Below are 14,932 nucleotides of genomic sequence, written 5' to 3'. Positions count from 1 at the left end.
ATTGACGATGTAAGGAATAGTTAATATTTCTTACAGCGTCATTGTCTATGGGTGTTGGTGACCACTTACCATCAGGTGGCCCATATGCTCATCCACCAACCTAAAAGCACAATTTTTATGACTCATAAGCATTTTTCTTAAAGTCTTATTCTAGGCGTGTAAAGCCAGGTTGGACGAGTGTAGTGAAGTGTTAAATATATTCTTAATAATTAATCAAAGAATCCACTTGACGACAATCAGAATCATAAATTATATGGTAACAGTGTCAGTACTTATCCTTAAGATATTTATCAGTTTAAAACACTCATTATTATCTGTATTGATAAAACATATCCTATATTTTAACTGTAAAATGTCAAGTAGCCGTGAAAAAAAACACTACTTGAATTTACATATAAATCTTACAATTTTAAATATATATATAAATATTTATTTTGTTTGTGTATTGTCATAACTTGTTAATTTATTTAATTTTTAATATTTTATTTTGTGTATTTAAAAAAGTTTCATTCAATAAGTACGGAATAAGAACATACATTCATAACAATACATATCTCTAAGTTATATTTTAAACATATTTTGATATTTTTAAATAAAAATATGTAAATATTATTTAAAAAAAATATATACTAACTTGGAGTATCCATGGCTGTTATTTATTCAATTCATTCCAATAAATTTTGAATCTGAAAAAAAAAAGTTTTTTTTTTCATTCTAATTTACAAACAAAGCACAATGTACTCATTACAAATCTCAATCACTAAAAAGTTAATAATATCGTTTATTTCTATTTAATATTTTTTTAATTGCTTTAAGTAATTAATCTTAATTATCACAACATATAATTAAGTGAGTCCAATTTGTAAAAGTATAGATCCTCTTACTTTCGTTTTTTTTTTTTATTGACAATGCGATCTGTCAAAACAGTGAAAGTATTTTTAAATTTAAAGGCATTAAGTACAATTATCGAGCCCAATAAGTAGGAAACTTAAAATTACTTACACAAAATTTGTATGAGAAAGTTATTGACCTCTAAATAGGACACATAAACTCCACAATCGCAAATAAATCGCGGAATAAAAGATAAATTTAAAAATACATTGCACTTTTGAAATAACTGAACGTAGCACAGATATTATGGGTTTCTAAACACAGCACATACAAGTTTATAGTCTTCCTATTCTTAAAAATTTATACTGAATCGAAAAACGAGGTATTTTTAACAGAATTCTATTTTAATGGAATTCTTTTGATATGAACTATTTGACATATAATACAATAGGCATTCTTTACTGTCAAGCGTTTGACAATTGACATTTCATCTATTATATACAAAAAGTATGTCAGCTGTTAGCATTCCTTTTCATATTTAACTAATTAACATATTTTGAAACTTATTATTTGAATAAAACAAATAATTGTGTACAAAAATTAAAGATATTTATTCATAAATATACACGCTTTTAAATTTTTTCACTTTCCATTATATAATAATTGCTGTGTAATTGCATTATATAATAACAGCAACAGCTGTAATTTTACGTATGTAGATTTTTATATTTAGAAAATAAATAAAACTTTCACCATATTTTTAAAAACAAATGATATATCAATTCAAATGGCAGTGTTAGTTTTAATGATATTTTTTTTTTCAAATATATTTTTTTTACACTAGCAAGTCGTATCTATTTTAATCAGCTTACAGCTGTCACTTGTCAGAAATTATATTGTTGACGCATGAATAGGTTTTAGTTTAGGTGGAGTTTCCGCAGTTTACAAACTAATTTTAACTTTTGTTATATTTAAATATTGGAAGATGTCTGGTCAGAACGTAAACGTTTGTGATATTGGTGACGATGTCAAAGATACATTGAAAAAATTTAGGTTTCAAAAACACACAACAAATTCTGCGTTGATACTGAAGGTAATTTATTATTTTTGAGATGTTAAAAAGTTTTTTTGTTCGTATAAAATTACTTACTAACGTGAATCACACCGTTATAGTGTAGTTTGAATTATGAACATGTAAATTTATATCATTTTCGACGTTTAAAACTCGTAACAACTTGTAAGGTTTCATATCCAAAAATATTCCATTAATCGATGAAAGCAAAATTGCCGGCAATGAATCATCGATGATTATCGCAAATGCAACTAGTGATATAATAAAACCTTATTGATAGTGTTTTTTTTTTTAAATTAAATATAATTTTTTAGGTAAACAGAGAAAAACAAGCATTGGAAGTTGATGAGGAACTTGAAAATGTCGAGCTTGAAGAGCTGCAGGACATCCTTCCGTCACATCAACCACGATTCATTGTCTATAGGTGATACAACAAACAACAACAGCCTGTAAATTCTCACTACTGGGCTAAAGGCCTCCTCTCCCTTAGAGGAGAAAGTTTGGAACATATTCCACCACGCTGTTCCAATGCTTGTTGGTGGAATACACATGTGGCAGAATTTCTATGCAATTTGTCACATGCAGGTTTCCTCACGATGTTTTCCTTCACCGCTGAGCACGAGATGAATTATAAAGACAAATTAAGCACATGAATCAGCGGTGCTTACCTGGGTTTGAACCCGCAATCATCGGTTAAGATGCATGCGTTCTAACCACTGGGCCATCTCGACTCTATAGGTGATAATTTTATTCAAATTCCAATAAATCTTACTTGGTGGTAGGGTTTTGTGTAAATCTGAGCACACACCACCCAATTATCGTATAATCTACCAACCACCACTAAATAGCTATACTTAGTATTATTGCACTTCGGTTTTAATGACTACTGAGTGAGTGAAACTACATACATGAGGAACAAAGGTCTTAGTTCCCAATGTTACTGGTGGTTGTGGATTATCTATATGATTAACATTTCTTTTGTTACCAACACCTATAAGCAGTGGTAGCTACTTACCATCAGGTGACAGAAAAAAAACAATACAAAATTATATTAGGTTAAAATTGACTGATAATTGATTGACTTTTTCATATGCAGAGTAAATTACTGATGTAATAACTATTCCACTAATATTAATGATTCAATTCTACTATCAGTGAAGCCCAGTGTGTGTTCTCATTACTGTTATCTTCTAAATATTATTACATTGGTTTATATATGTCTATGATGGTTCATAGACAAATTAAACAGGATTTTATTCTTTGTATTTGTATTTTTAAAACAAAATATTTTTTAGACGTTATGGGTTAATACATTATGTTATATCTTGTGGCAAGATATAACACACAAGGCTGGTCTTTGTGGCGATCTTTTGTCCAGCAGTGGGCTACGGTTGAGATAATGATGAATCATCATCATTAGATATGTCTTACTTGAATGTACAAAAAGTATCTGTGTTGTGCATGCATGAGAAGTTCTAAGTGTAATTAAAAATAGTTTTTAATTGCATGCACATAATTAATTATGCATAAATAATCTACTCTGATAATGATAAAATAATGACTAAGATCGTGATAAATGTTTTTTTTATGAGTGCAATAATGCAAAGATTTTATATTCATGATTGAAATTTGTAATAAAATAAATGTTGTAAATGACAATTTGATACTTAATTGGCCGTTAAGTAAGTGCATTTTACATGTCTAGTATTATTTTAATAATAATCATATATAATTTATATTACAGTTATAAATTGGAACACAGCGACGGACGCACATCATTTCCGATGTGTTTCATATTCTACACACCTCGCGATGCTCACATGGAACTTCAGGTAAGTAAGCATAATATAGTCTGTGTATGGATGATGAAATCAAAACTCCAGAAGATCCAGTGTTATGCGTGCATTATAATCGATGAAAGCTGGTTGAAACCCAGGGGAGCATCACTGAAGTTTCTAATTCATCTGTAGCTTGGTGGTAAAGGAAAACATCGTGAGGAAACATGCATGTGTTTAATTTAAACGAAATTCTGTCAAATGTTGATCCATCAACCCTCATTGGGGCAGCATGGTAGGAGAGGAGGCCTTAGTCGATTATTGGGAAATTTTCAGCCTATTACTGTACAGTCACCAGTCATTATAGTTCACACTCGCCTAGATCAGACCAGAAAACAAGTTTGGCAATGGAATAAATGTGATATAACCCAAAATTTCTAAAATATTTTCATATTGTTCGTTACAGGTTATGTATGCAGGCACACAGCGCGCTCTAGCGGCGGCCGTCGGCGCGCCCCGGCTGCTGGAAGTCAGAGAAATCGACGAACTCACCAGCGAATGGCTCATAGAGAAACTAAGGAAATAGGACTTAAAATATTAGGGCTATCGACCAATTAAGTCATGTTCCGTAAGATTATTTAATAGTATTTCGAAATTGTTGCCTATAATTATTATATTTTTATCATTTATAAATCGTAGGGCTATTGCATAAACGTAACCAGAGAAATTTATCAATTTTTCAACGTTATACCGAAAAAAATACAGTCGACTTGATAACTATACAGATATAGCGTCGATATGATTATTGATAACCCTACGGAATGAAAATATAGTAATTATAACAATTTGTTAATAAATATAATACAGGTTTTATAAGCATTTTTGATACTATATTGCAAAATAAAATTTATAGATTTATTTTAAGGCCAATGGTTTACTGACTGTAAAAAGTCAAATCAATCTTGTACCATTGGGCTACTGTCATCCCCACTCCTAACAAGTAATAAGCTTAAAAGAAGGGGTAAATAACAACATTAGTGATTTTAAATTAACATGGTTATTTTTCTTATTACAGTTATTTAATAGGAAATATCGAGCTCTACCAAAAAATAAAAAAAAAACATGGTAGATATCCCGTATTGAGTAATGGTAATAATATTAGTGATTCCCAATAATTTGGAGCATTGCCACTATTCTTTAAATAAAAAATCATTCCTTGCTAATACCTATTCCAAGAGGAGTAGAGTTAAACAACTTGGCCTTGAATTTGCTATCATTGGTCGAAAATAAGCTATGATGTTCACAACGCGATCTCATTGGTCGAAATCTTGCTCAATTTATTGTCGTCATAGAGTCGTGTCAAAGATGAAAATGGTGACTTGAATGTCGTGCAAGTTGTCATCAGAGCTTTGGAAGTGAAATTAAAGTAGATATACATAAGTATAGTACGACACAACTTAGATATAGAATCGGCAAAATTCGTAAAACCGATCACATCCGAATTGAGTACGCAAATCCCAAATTATCAACATTTATTTCTTATGTGAATACGATCTTTACACAAACGTAATAACTTGTAATATCATATGTCTTAATATACTCGTCAATTTGACGCGTCGATTTACACGCACTCGCTGTCTCGGGTCGAACTGACACGAGAATCTATAGCGACTATTGGTTTTATTAAATTTGCCGATGCTACATCTAAGTTGTGTCGTACTATAGTTAAGTGTAATAGTGTTGTATTATAAATAAAGATATATTAATCAAGAACTGTGAGCACTATACCAGCTGAGGTTCTTTTACCTCTACTCCTCGATTGGAATATTGTTATATAACATTCCGATTAACGTTTATTTAAAATTAATTTATTATAAAACTTCTCATTAATCATTTAATTGTCTGCAAATTACCAAAATGATGTTTTATATTTAAAAGACATTTATTTAAGTATAGTTTTTACTATTGCCTGGTGCTAAAAGGGCTTAAGTACATTGCGAAAATATAATTCAATCGAACTTATACCGTTTACAAAATATTTAGAATAAAGTTATCGGATCTTTTGGAATGAAGTTGCTTTCGCTATGTATATCAATATAATTGTGAATGTTTAAATAACATTAAATTGTTATTAAACCAGTTTAAGTAATCTAAACTAATATTATAAATGTGAAAGTAACTCTGTCTGTCTGTCGCTCTTTAACGACCAAACCAATGAACCGAATTTGGTTAAATTTGCTGTTAAGCTAATATTAACTTTAGGGAAGGACTGGGATACTTTTTTGTCGAACATCTGACAACCTCCTATAGCGAGTGAAGGCGTGGGCGACAAATAGTATTATATAAAACCATATACAATAGAAAGAGACAAAGATAAATAGAACAGGGAAGAGAGAGAGAGGGAAAGGTTGGAGGGGGGATAACGGTTTTTCCTTTCATAACGATATCTGTCGATGCGATAATTGAACCACCAATTGAAAGAAGGGAATAAACGCCACGTTTCGATATATTCACTTTTTACACTCTTACATTCTTTAGACGTAGGGCTAAATATTATATACATTTAAGGCGGGTCTGTCTGTTAATAAATCAGGATTGATATTTTCTTAATAATCATTGATGTCCTGTAAGTTTATAAGTTGAAAGCAAAAAGTTATGATGTTTTTTTTATTATCTCCGTTCCTATTTTTTGGATTTATTCCCTTCTTCCAATTGGTGGTTTAATTAATAAATTTGTTCTAAAATGACATAAGTTTAACCAACAGTATTATACAAAAAGGCATATGTTATATTAAACAGCTGATGCACATTCATTGTATTGATTCTGATTATAAAAATTAAAGGTTTTTCATATTGGCCCTTTTGGAACCAGGCTACAGATTTTTATTTTTGTATGTGCTTGCTTTTTATTGTCTAAGGATATATTAATATTATAAATTCGAATGTAACTCGGTATGTAATGTAGCGACGGTACGGTACGGTGCGACACGAAATAAAAAGCTCCGTAATATTCTCACAGTAAAAATACATAAAGTCAATAAACGTGTGTGTTTGTGTGCTTATAATTGACTGATGCCTAAGTGTTATTGTATTGATAAATAAAAAGATATATATAATAACCCTAATTATATATAATAACTAATAATTCTAGTACATAAAAGTGCACCTAAAAAGAAAAAGAAGAGAAACCTTAACAGGAATAGTGAGTGGCGATCAATTGTGATTGTAAAGTGAGTGTAAAAGTATTAATAAGCAGTAAACAATTACATAAAGTATATCTTATGCACAAAGAAGTGGTAAACAAATCGGAATAAACAGCAATAACTTTTTGTGTCGGTAACAGCTAAATAAAAATAGTGACTGAGTTTGAGAAGTATTAACCTACCTTCAGTTAATTTTATACGTCATAACAATGATACATAAGGAATAACATTTTTAACTCTCTGACGAGAACGTGATTGGTGTAGCGGCAAAGGCCCTAAGGTGTCACTCGTCGTGTTCGGGATCGATCCTCAGCTAAGGCTTCGTACTTTTATATTTATATTTTTTTTTTATACATTTTTTTTCTTGAAATATATGTCAGTGAAGAAAATTTGGAAAAATTAATAATTGAAGCATTATTTCAATAACTATGCCACCAAAAAAGAATAATGTTAATAAAAGAACAGAATCAGTATGCACTAAGTGCAAAGTATTAATAAAAGAGGAAGACTATCTTAATTGTGCACTATGTACAAAAATCTACCACAAAGTATGCATCAACATTATCGATGATATTGATAGTAATGAGACCTGGGTTTGCCACGAGTGTAAAGCTAATAGCCGACGCCGAGTAAATAATACAATTACACCAACGGTTAAGAATGTAACTAAGATTTTTGAAAACAATAAAGTCAAAACTACTGATTGCAAATCTAATTCTTCTTCGCCTAAAGATATACAAATAACAAAACAAGACATTAGAGATATAATTAAAAATGAAATACAGAGCATGAGGACTGGTTTATTAGTGGATATTAGAAGTATGCTAAGAGATTTGATACAGGAAGAATTAAAGTCATTTAGAGAAGAAATAAACAATATAGAACAGTCGATGATTTTTTTGAATGAAAGCTATGAATCTGCAAAAAATAATATAGCAAAATACCAAACCAAGTTAGATAACCTTGAAAAAGAAACCAAAAATCAACAATCAGTTATACAAAACTTACAAAATAGACTAGAGAACATGGACCAGCAAAACAGATGTAATAATATAGAAATTCAAAACTTACCAGAACACAGGAATGAAAATTTGATAACAACTATAATGCAAATAGCCAAAACAGTGTCGTGTAACATCATGGAAGACGACATAGTTCAATGCACTAGAGTTGCAAAAATTAATAACAACAACAAAAGACCGCGTTCTATAATAATAAAATTCGCTACACCAAGGCTGAGAGACGCTATGTTAGCTCACGTAATTAAGTTCAACAAAATAAACCAGCAAGATAAAATCAACACTAGTCACATCGGGCTGGCAGGAGACAAGAAACCTATTTACATTATGGAACACCTGTCACCTGCAAATAAAGCATTACATGCGGCGACCAGGTTAAAAACTAAGGAAAAACGCTACCGTTTTGTTTGGGTTAGGCAAGGAAAAATATTCGTGCGGAAATCGGAAACGACGGAATGCATATGGATAAAAAACCAATCAACTTTAGACAAGTTAGAATAAGACAGGAGATCTTCAATGCATGATTGGCAAGAGAAAACTCATAAAATTCTTTCCGTTATCTATATATTACCAAAACGTTCGAGGGCTTCGTACAAAAACACATGAGTTTCTATGCAACCTTCTGAGCTGTAACCATGATATTGTAATACTCACAGAGACTTGGCTAAACAACCAAATCAACGACTCCGAATTGTTTGATAACCGGTATGTTGTATACAGAAAAGATAGAGAAAATTCAATCTTTCATAAAAATAAAGAAGGAGGTGGTGTATTAGTGGCAGTTTCGAAAAAATTAAACTCGTACAGACTAAAAACATATGAAAGTAATTGTGAGGAATTATGGGTAAGAGTTCAAACAGCGAATAGTAGCTATGGAATTAACATATGTGCGATTTACCTTCCTCCTCCTGTAAAAAATGAGGTTCTTACTCATTTCATAGAAAATTACAACAGGATCTCCGAAATCATTAAAAATGTTGTTGTCGTCGGTGATTTTAATCTAAGCTGCATAAAATGGACTCCAAACGAAACGGACGTCACCTACATTAATAAAAACAACATAAATGTAGCAAAGGAATTTGTAAATTATGTATGTCTTAATAATTTTACTCAACACAACAATGTTAGCAACTGCAATGATAGAATACTAGATTTAGTTTTGAGCGATAACAATAACATTAAAGTGTCGCAGAATTTCATACCTCTGGTACCAGCCGATCAATTTCATCCACCGCTAGAGATATTTATTCATAATAACACGTCTTCCAAAGGAATTTATAATAACACAGAGAAAATAAGAATGAATTTTTTCAAGGCAGATTATGATAAAATAAACAGGGCACTGGATGAAATTGACTGGCTGCATGAATTCAAAAATTGCAGTACAGTTAACGAAATGGTCGATATCTTTTACCGGAGACTACACGAAATAATAAATAAATATGTACCTAAATGTAAATCCAAGGGCAACAAGCACCCACCGTGGTTTACAAGATGCCTTATCAAAATGATAGGAGAAAAAGATAAGCTACTAAAAAAATTCAGATTATACGGGAATCCATTAGATGAAATATCATTGCAAATATTAAGTAAACGTTGTAGGGTGCAATCAAAGGCATGCTATAATAATTACATTAAAAATATTGAAGATTGTATAGGCAGGAACCCAAAATACTTTTGGATTTTTTTAAAAAATAAAAATAAAAAATATAATAGCTATCCTAATAATATGTATATGCAGGGTAAAAATGTAGAGGGAGAAATCAAAATCTGTAACGCGTTTGTGTCGCATTTTTCAGCAGTGTATAACTACCACACACCACCATCACAAACCACCATCGAAGAGCGGGGGACTGACTTGATGGGCACATCTCTTCTGAACCATTTGCATATTGAAAGAAAATCAATAAAGCTTTATTTAAATAGTCTTAATATAAACAAAAGCACAGGCTCAGATGACATCCCACCTATATTCCTGAAGAGATGTGCTAATCAATTAAGTGGTCCGTTATGCTTAATATTTAACAAAAGTCTGCAAACAGGAACATTTCCCTTGAAATGGAAAGTTGCGAAGGTTGTCCCAATCCACAAATCAGGTGATGTAGATATAATTGAAAATTATAGGCCAATATCTATTTTACCAGTAATTGCCAAAACTTTCGAAGCCATGGTTCTTCCGCACCTTACTTTTTATTTTAAGCAACACCAAAATAATAATCAACATGGTTTTGTAAAAGGCAGATCGACAAACACTAATCTGGTGGCATATGTAGACCGTATTATGATGTTAATGGACGATCAAATACAAGTCGATGCAATCTACACAGACTTTTCGAAAGCCTTCGACAGAGTATGTCATGATACACTATTAAAAAAACTATACAGTTTTGGAATAGTTGGTTCTTTACTCGATTGGCTTAAATCGTATTTAAACGATCGTACACAATACGTTGTTGTAAGTGGTTTTCGACCTGTCTCTTACAGAGTCAGTTCTGGGGTTCCCCAAGGGTCACATCTAGGTCCATGGCTTTTCAATGTTTTCATAAGAGATGTATCCAACACAATCAAGCATAGTGAAGTTTTCCTTTTTGCAGATGATTTGAAACTTATTAAACCAATTAAAAGTAATTTAGACTCTGTACACCTTCAAGAAGATTTAAACGCTTTACATAAGTGGTGTGAAATGAACAAAATGATAATGAATCCCGAAAAATGTTTTCATATAAAGTTCACCCGCAATAAAAAAAACCTTCCATCAGATTATTACATTCAGGGATGCATTTTAAAAGAAGTTACACAAATTCGGGATCTGGGCATCATTTTAGATTCAAAGCTGACTTTTTTGCCGCATTTAGATAACATCACTGCAAAAGCATCAAGAAATTTGGGTTTTTTAATTAGAAATGCCAAAATATTTAAAAATGCGTCAACAAAAATAATGTTATACAATGTATATGTGCGCAGCATCCTAGAGTATTGTAGTACAGTATGGTCGCCACATTATAACGTGAATCAACTTAAAATTGAGAGAGTACAAAAAAGATTTTTGCGTCATTTAACTTTTTCAAGTGAAGGTTCAAAACAAAATTATAATTACAAAGATCAATTATCATTTTATAACATGTACAGCCTTTCAAGTCGTAGAATTCTCTTGGATCTTTTGTTCTTGTACAAAATAGTCAGAAATAAAATCGACTGCCCTCAAATTCTCAGGGGAATAAATTTCAATGTGCCTAGGAAAGTAAGTCCACGTTATCCAATAAGTGTATTTTACATTAGACCATCTAAAACTAAACTAGGACAAAATGCACCTCTTGTAAGATTAGGTAAAACATATAATAAATACTCAATGTCACTTGACATATTTGAGGACTCCATTAATAAATACAAAAAATATATTCTGGAGTTATTATTAGATTCGTAACTACAAAATAAAACATATGTTGTAAGCATGTGAATTTAAGAAATTAATGAAAAATGTATTCAATGTTATTATTAATTTTTTTTTATACTTAAATTTCTAATTTAAAAAAAAAAATGTTTTTATTTAATTAATTACTATTTATTGTTTTCTTATTTAAATTATTTTGTCATATGTTATTAATGTGATAAATGATTTGAGTTACTACTAATTTATAATATTTTTTTTAGCTTTATTTTCAATGTTATTAATTATTATTATTAATTTAAATTAATTTATTTTTAAATCTTTAATTTTATATACAAATGTGGTTAGAAATTGTTAGTATTCAGTATTATAAAAATATTGCTTATGTTGTAATCTATCTTAAGTAAAACAAAAAAATATATTGTACCTAAGAATGCATGTTGTGGCCGTCTTAAAGAGTCGCACATTTTATATAAGCTTCAATGTGTTTTTATGATTACTTGTGTAAGTGTTGTGACTGCTGATGGTCCTTAATAAAATAAAATAAAATAAAATAAAACTCTGTCGGTCTGTTTGTTTGCTTCACGTTCACACTAAAACGCTGAATAAAAAGAGTTTGTGTCAGGATTTAGATTAACAATTTGATGAAATATTTGTTCTTATAGCCCATTTATTGAGGAAGGCTATTGCTATTATATATAAAATGTTACTACCGGTAAATTTGATTTAGATTTTGATGATATATTGTATGATATAATATTTAGATTTAAAATAAATAAAATCAAAATTGTAAAGCTGCGTCTTCATAAGTGATATTGCTGTCGTTTTGGTGACATAAGTCTGTAATCCACTTATGTTTCCAAAGTTGCAATATGTCTATGTCTGGGCGGTGGTGACCACTAATAAACCCAGTGGCAAGTCCGCCTACCTAAAAGATATAAAAATATATAACAGTCATATTTGACGGTAATTATCAAAGAAAAATTTGTTCTTGCCATAAATGGGAATAAAAATAAATAAATAGTGAATTTCTAAATTGCAGTTGCAAATATAACAACAAATTGCCAACAATTTCCATCGTAACGCATTAGTATGTAGTTGTGAAATAGTTATATATACCATATAGCAATATCACCAAAACAGATCTTTGGATGGGATTTTTGGATAAACATAATTACATATACAGCATTATTGGTAATTCGACGTATTTCTGTTAAGTGATAGGGTTGATTATTTGCAATATGTATAACCCCCATGATGTAAGTGAACCATTTTTTAATTGTCACATAATTATAAATAAGTCAATCAACTTAAAATTGGATATTGACTTGTAAACGCGGATTTCATGAGAAGACATAGAAGTCTGAAGCTCAGAGGATGAAGTCTGGTCTTTGCGGGCAATCAAATCAGTCTTCTCTCCCTATCCAAAGATAACAAAAATGGCTTAATTTCTTTTAAATATATGTTGGAAATATTCCATTCGACTTATTTGTAAATAAGTCAAAAATGATTAACTTTTGCAAATAGTCACCTCTTTCGCCCCTTAAGGGGAAAATGCGAATTGCAAATAACCCTGTATACTTTATAATGCTTGAAAATTTGGGTACATTCTGATATTTTATTTAAAAATAAGCTTATGATATAGTATGTATTTAGAAGTATAACAATTATGTAATATATAATTTAGCTTGGAATTTTTATACCATTTTTGGATGATATTGTAAATTATTATATTTAGGCACAAACTGCTTTTTAAAAGTATTTTATTTATGTGATCTGTGGTTGGATAAATATTACACATTCGAAATTTATTTTCTGTCGTTTAAGCCAATGATATATTATAATCTGTGCTAATATTGTAAAGCTGAGTAGTTTGCTTTTTACGCGATAATCACAAGTGTTTCCAACCTTATTTAAAAAAAATAGGTTTACCTAACTTTATCAATAAATAGGCTATTGAAAAAATAAACTATAAAACATAACTAACCCACGAGGCTGGTGTATAATAATGTGGGTTTATTCAATGCAAATGTGTAAATTATAATAATCAAAACTCAAAAGTCATCCCAATATTCCAACCAACTATTTAATTTAGTTGGAAAGGTGATTCCCCTGATTATAATATATAATTAATGTGTTTTTCTTAATATTATATTATAATTAATTTTCACCATTTTTTCTTCTGCATTTATATGAGCATGACAATTTTTAATGTTCAAGTATTATTTAAGTATTAAATTAAGGCGAATAAATGAAATTATTAGAGGTTTTTATAACAAATTTATTTATAATAAATTATTTTGTGTACATTTCTCTATAACAATGAATAAAATTTATGAAATAATTCGTTTTTATTTATCACCTAATGTTAACTACAAATATAAAACAAAGTTATTTTTGCTATCCCCTAAGCATAAACATACAGTTCCTATAAGTTTAAAATGTAAAGAATCAAAAAGCGATTATGTCATAAAATATTCGTTAGAAGTTATACTTATTCTAGACTAATATTATAAATGCGTAAGTGACTGTCAGTCTGTGTGTCTACTCTCAAACCACTGAACCGAAATTGATGAACTTTAAGGTAGGACTGTTATGACTACCTACGACCACCTCCCTAAAAAACTAGTAACATATATAATGATAATACAGATATAAAAGAGGTTTATTAAGTAGTGATGATTAACTTGGTTCTTGTTTCAAAATGAGCTATTTATAGTAAGTACATTTTTGAAATTGGATACCATATTAGTTTTAGTAGCATGCTTTTTATGAACAATAATTATTAACTTAAGTTTTCACCAAGACCCAAGTATTTATTCTCTATGGATTTGACAATGTTAACAAAAACAGTCACAGATAATACAAAATAACCTCTACTGTATTTGTTTAGTGGCAATCTTAACAAGTTATGATTTTTTGCACTGTTGCATTGTATTGCATTTTTTTATAATAGGTACACATAGGTAATAAAATAATTCATTTTTTAAGTTATTACATAACAACATTAATACTATTTTATTTAAATAATAACATTAAAACATTGCTTTGGTTGCGCTAGATAAAAAAACCAATCATATTGGAACAAATCTTCTCAAATATATAAAATGTAGAGTCAAGGAGTATGTTTGTGTATAAAGATTTTCCTTCAAAATGTTTTTCATCAAGATGGCTATGCAGTTAGATGACAAAATTTTAATGAACGCACCTTAGATTGCTTATCTATTGATTTTCGCATTACGAAGGAACTAAAATAAATGAGCCAACTTTATAATATTGGTGTGTGTGACAGCTATGCTTGACACGACTCGATACTTTGCTAGTGTGCGTGTATTCATAGGCCAACTATTTGACACTATTTATTTTGACGCGTTCTCAACTTACACAATTTATCTAGACATATAAATAATGAAAGGAACGCGCTAATACGCTATTAAAACTGAATTTGACAGAGAAAGCTATACATCTTTCAAAGCGTGATTTACTCAAATTATATTGTTCCCAAATTCCCAATCCCAATCAAGGTATTGTTGCACCATATCAGTTTATACACCTCCCCAGGGGGATTTAGGGGGGATCCCCTAATAATAAATTTTGGTACACTCTCGTCACTCATACGATACACTTCTCCTTTACTCTACATT

At 30.3% G+C, this 14,932-nt stretch overlaps 1 protein-coding gene across 1 annotated transcript; it reads left to right on the top strand.

The window, feature by feature from the left end:
• Window positions 1–1,717: 1,717 nt before the first annotated feature.
• On the top strand, window positions 1,718–4,409 carry LOC124541926 (glia maturation factor beta). The gene is made up of 4 exons (XM_047119860.1): window positions 1,718–1,924; window positions 2,218–2,327; window positions 3,648–3,735; window positions 4,145–4,409. The coding sequence occupies exons 1-4, from the start codon at window positions 1,817–1,819 to the stop codon at window positions 4,262–4,264; spliced, it is 426 nt and encodes a 141-aa protein (XP_046975816.1). The 5' UTR covers window positions 1,718–1,816; the 3' UTR covers window positions 4,265–4,409.
• Window positions 4,410–14,932: the final 10,523 nt, after the last annotated feature.

Source organism: Vanessa cardui, chromosome 29 (genome assembly GCF_905220365.1).
Source record: "Vanessa cardui chromosome 29, ilVanCard2.1, whole genome shotgun sequence".
Classification (NCBI taxonomy): domain Eukaryota; kingdom Metazoa; phylum Arthropoda; class Insecta; order Lepidoptera; family Nymphalidae; genus Vanessa; species Vanessa cardui.
The sequence above is the reverse complement of the archived record's forward strand: the minus strand, read 5'-3'. Positions and strand labels throughout refer to the sequence as shown.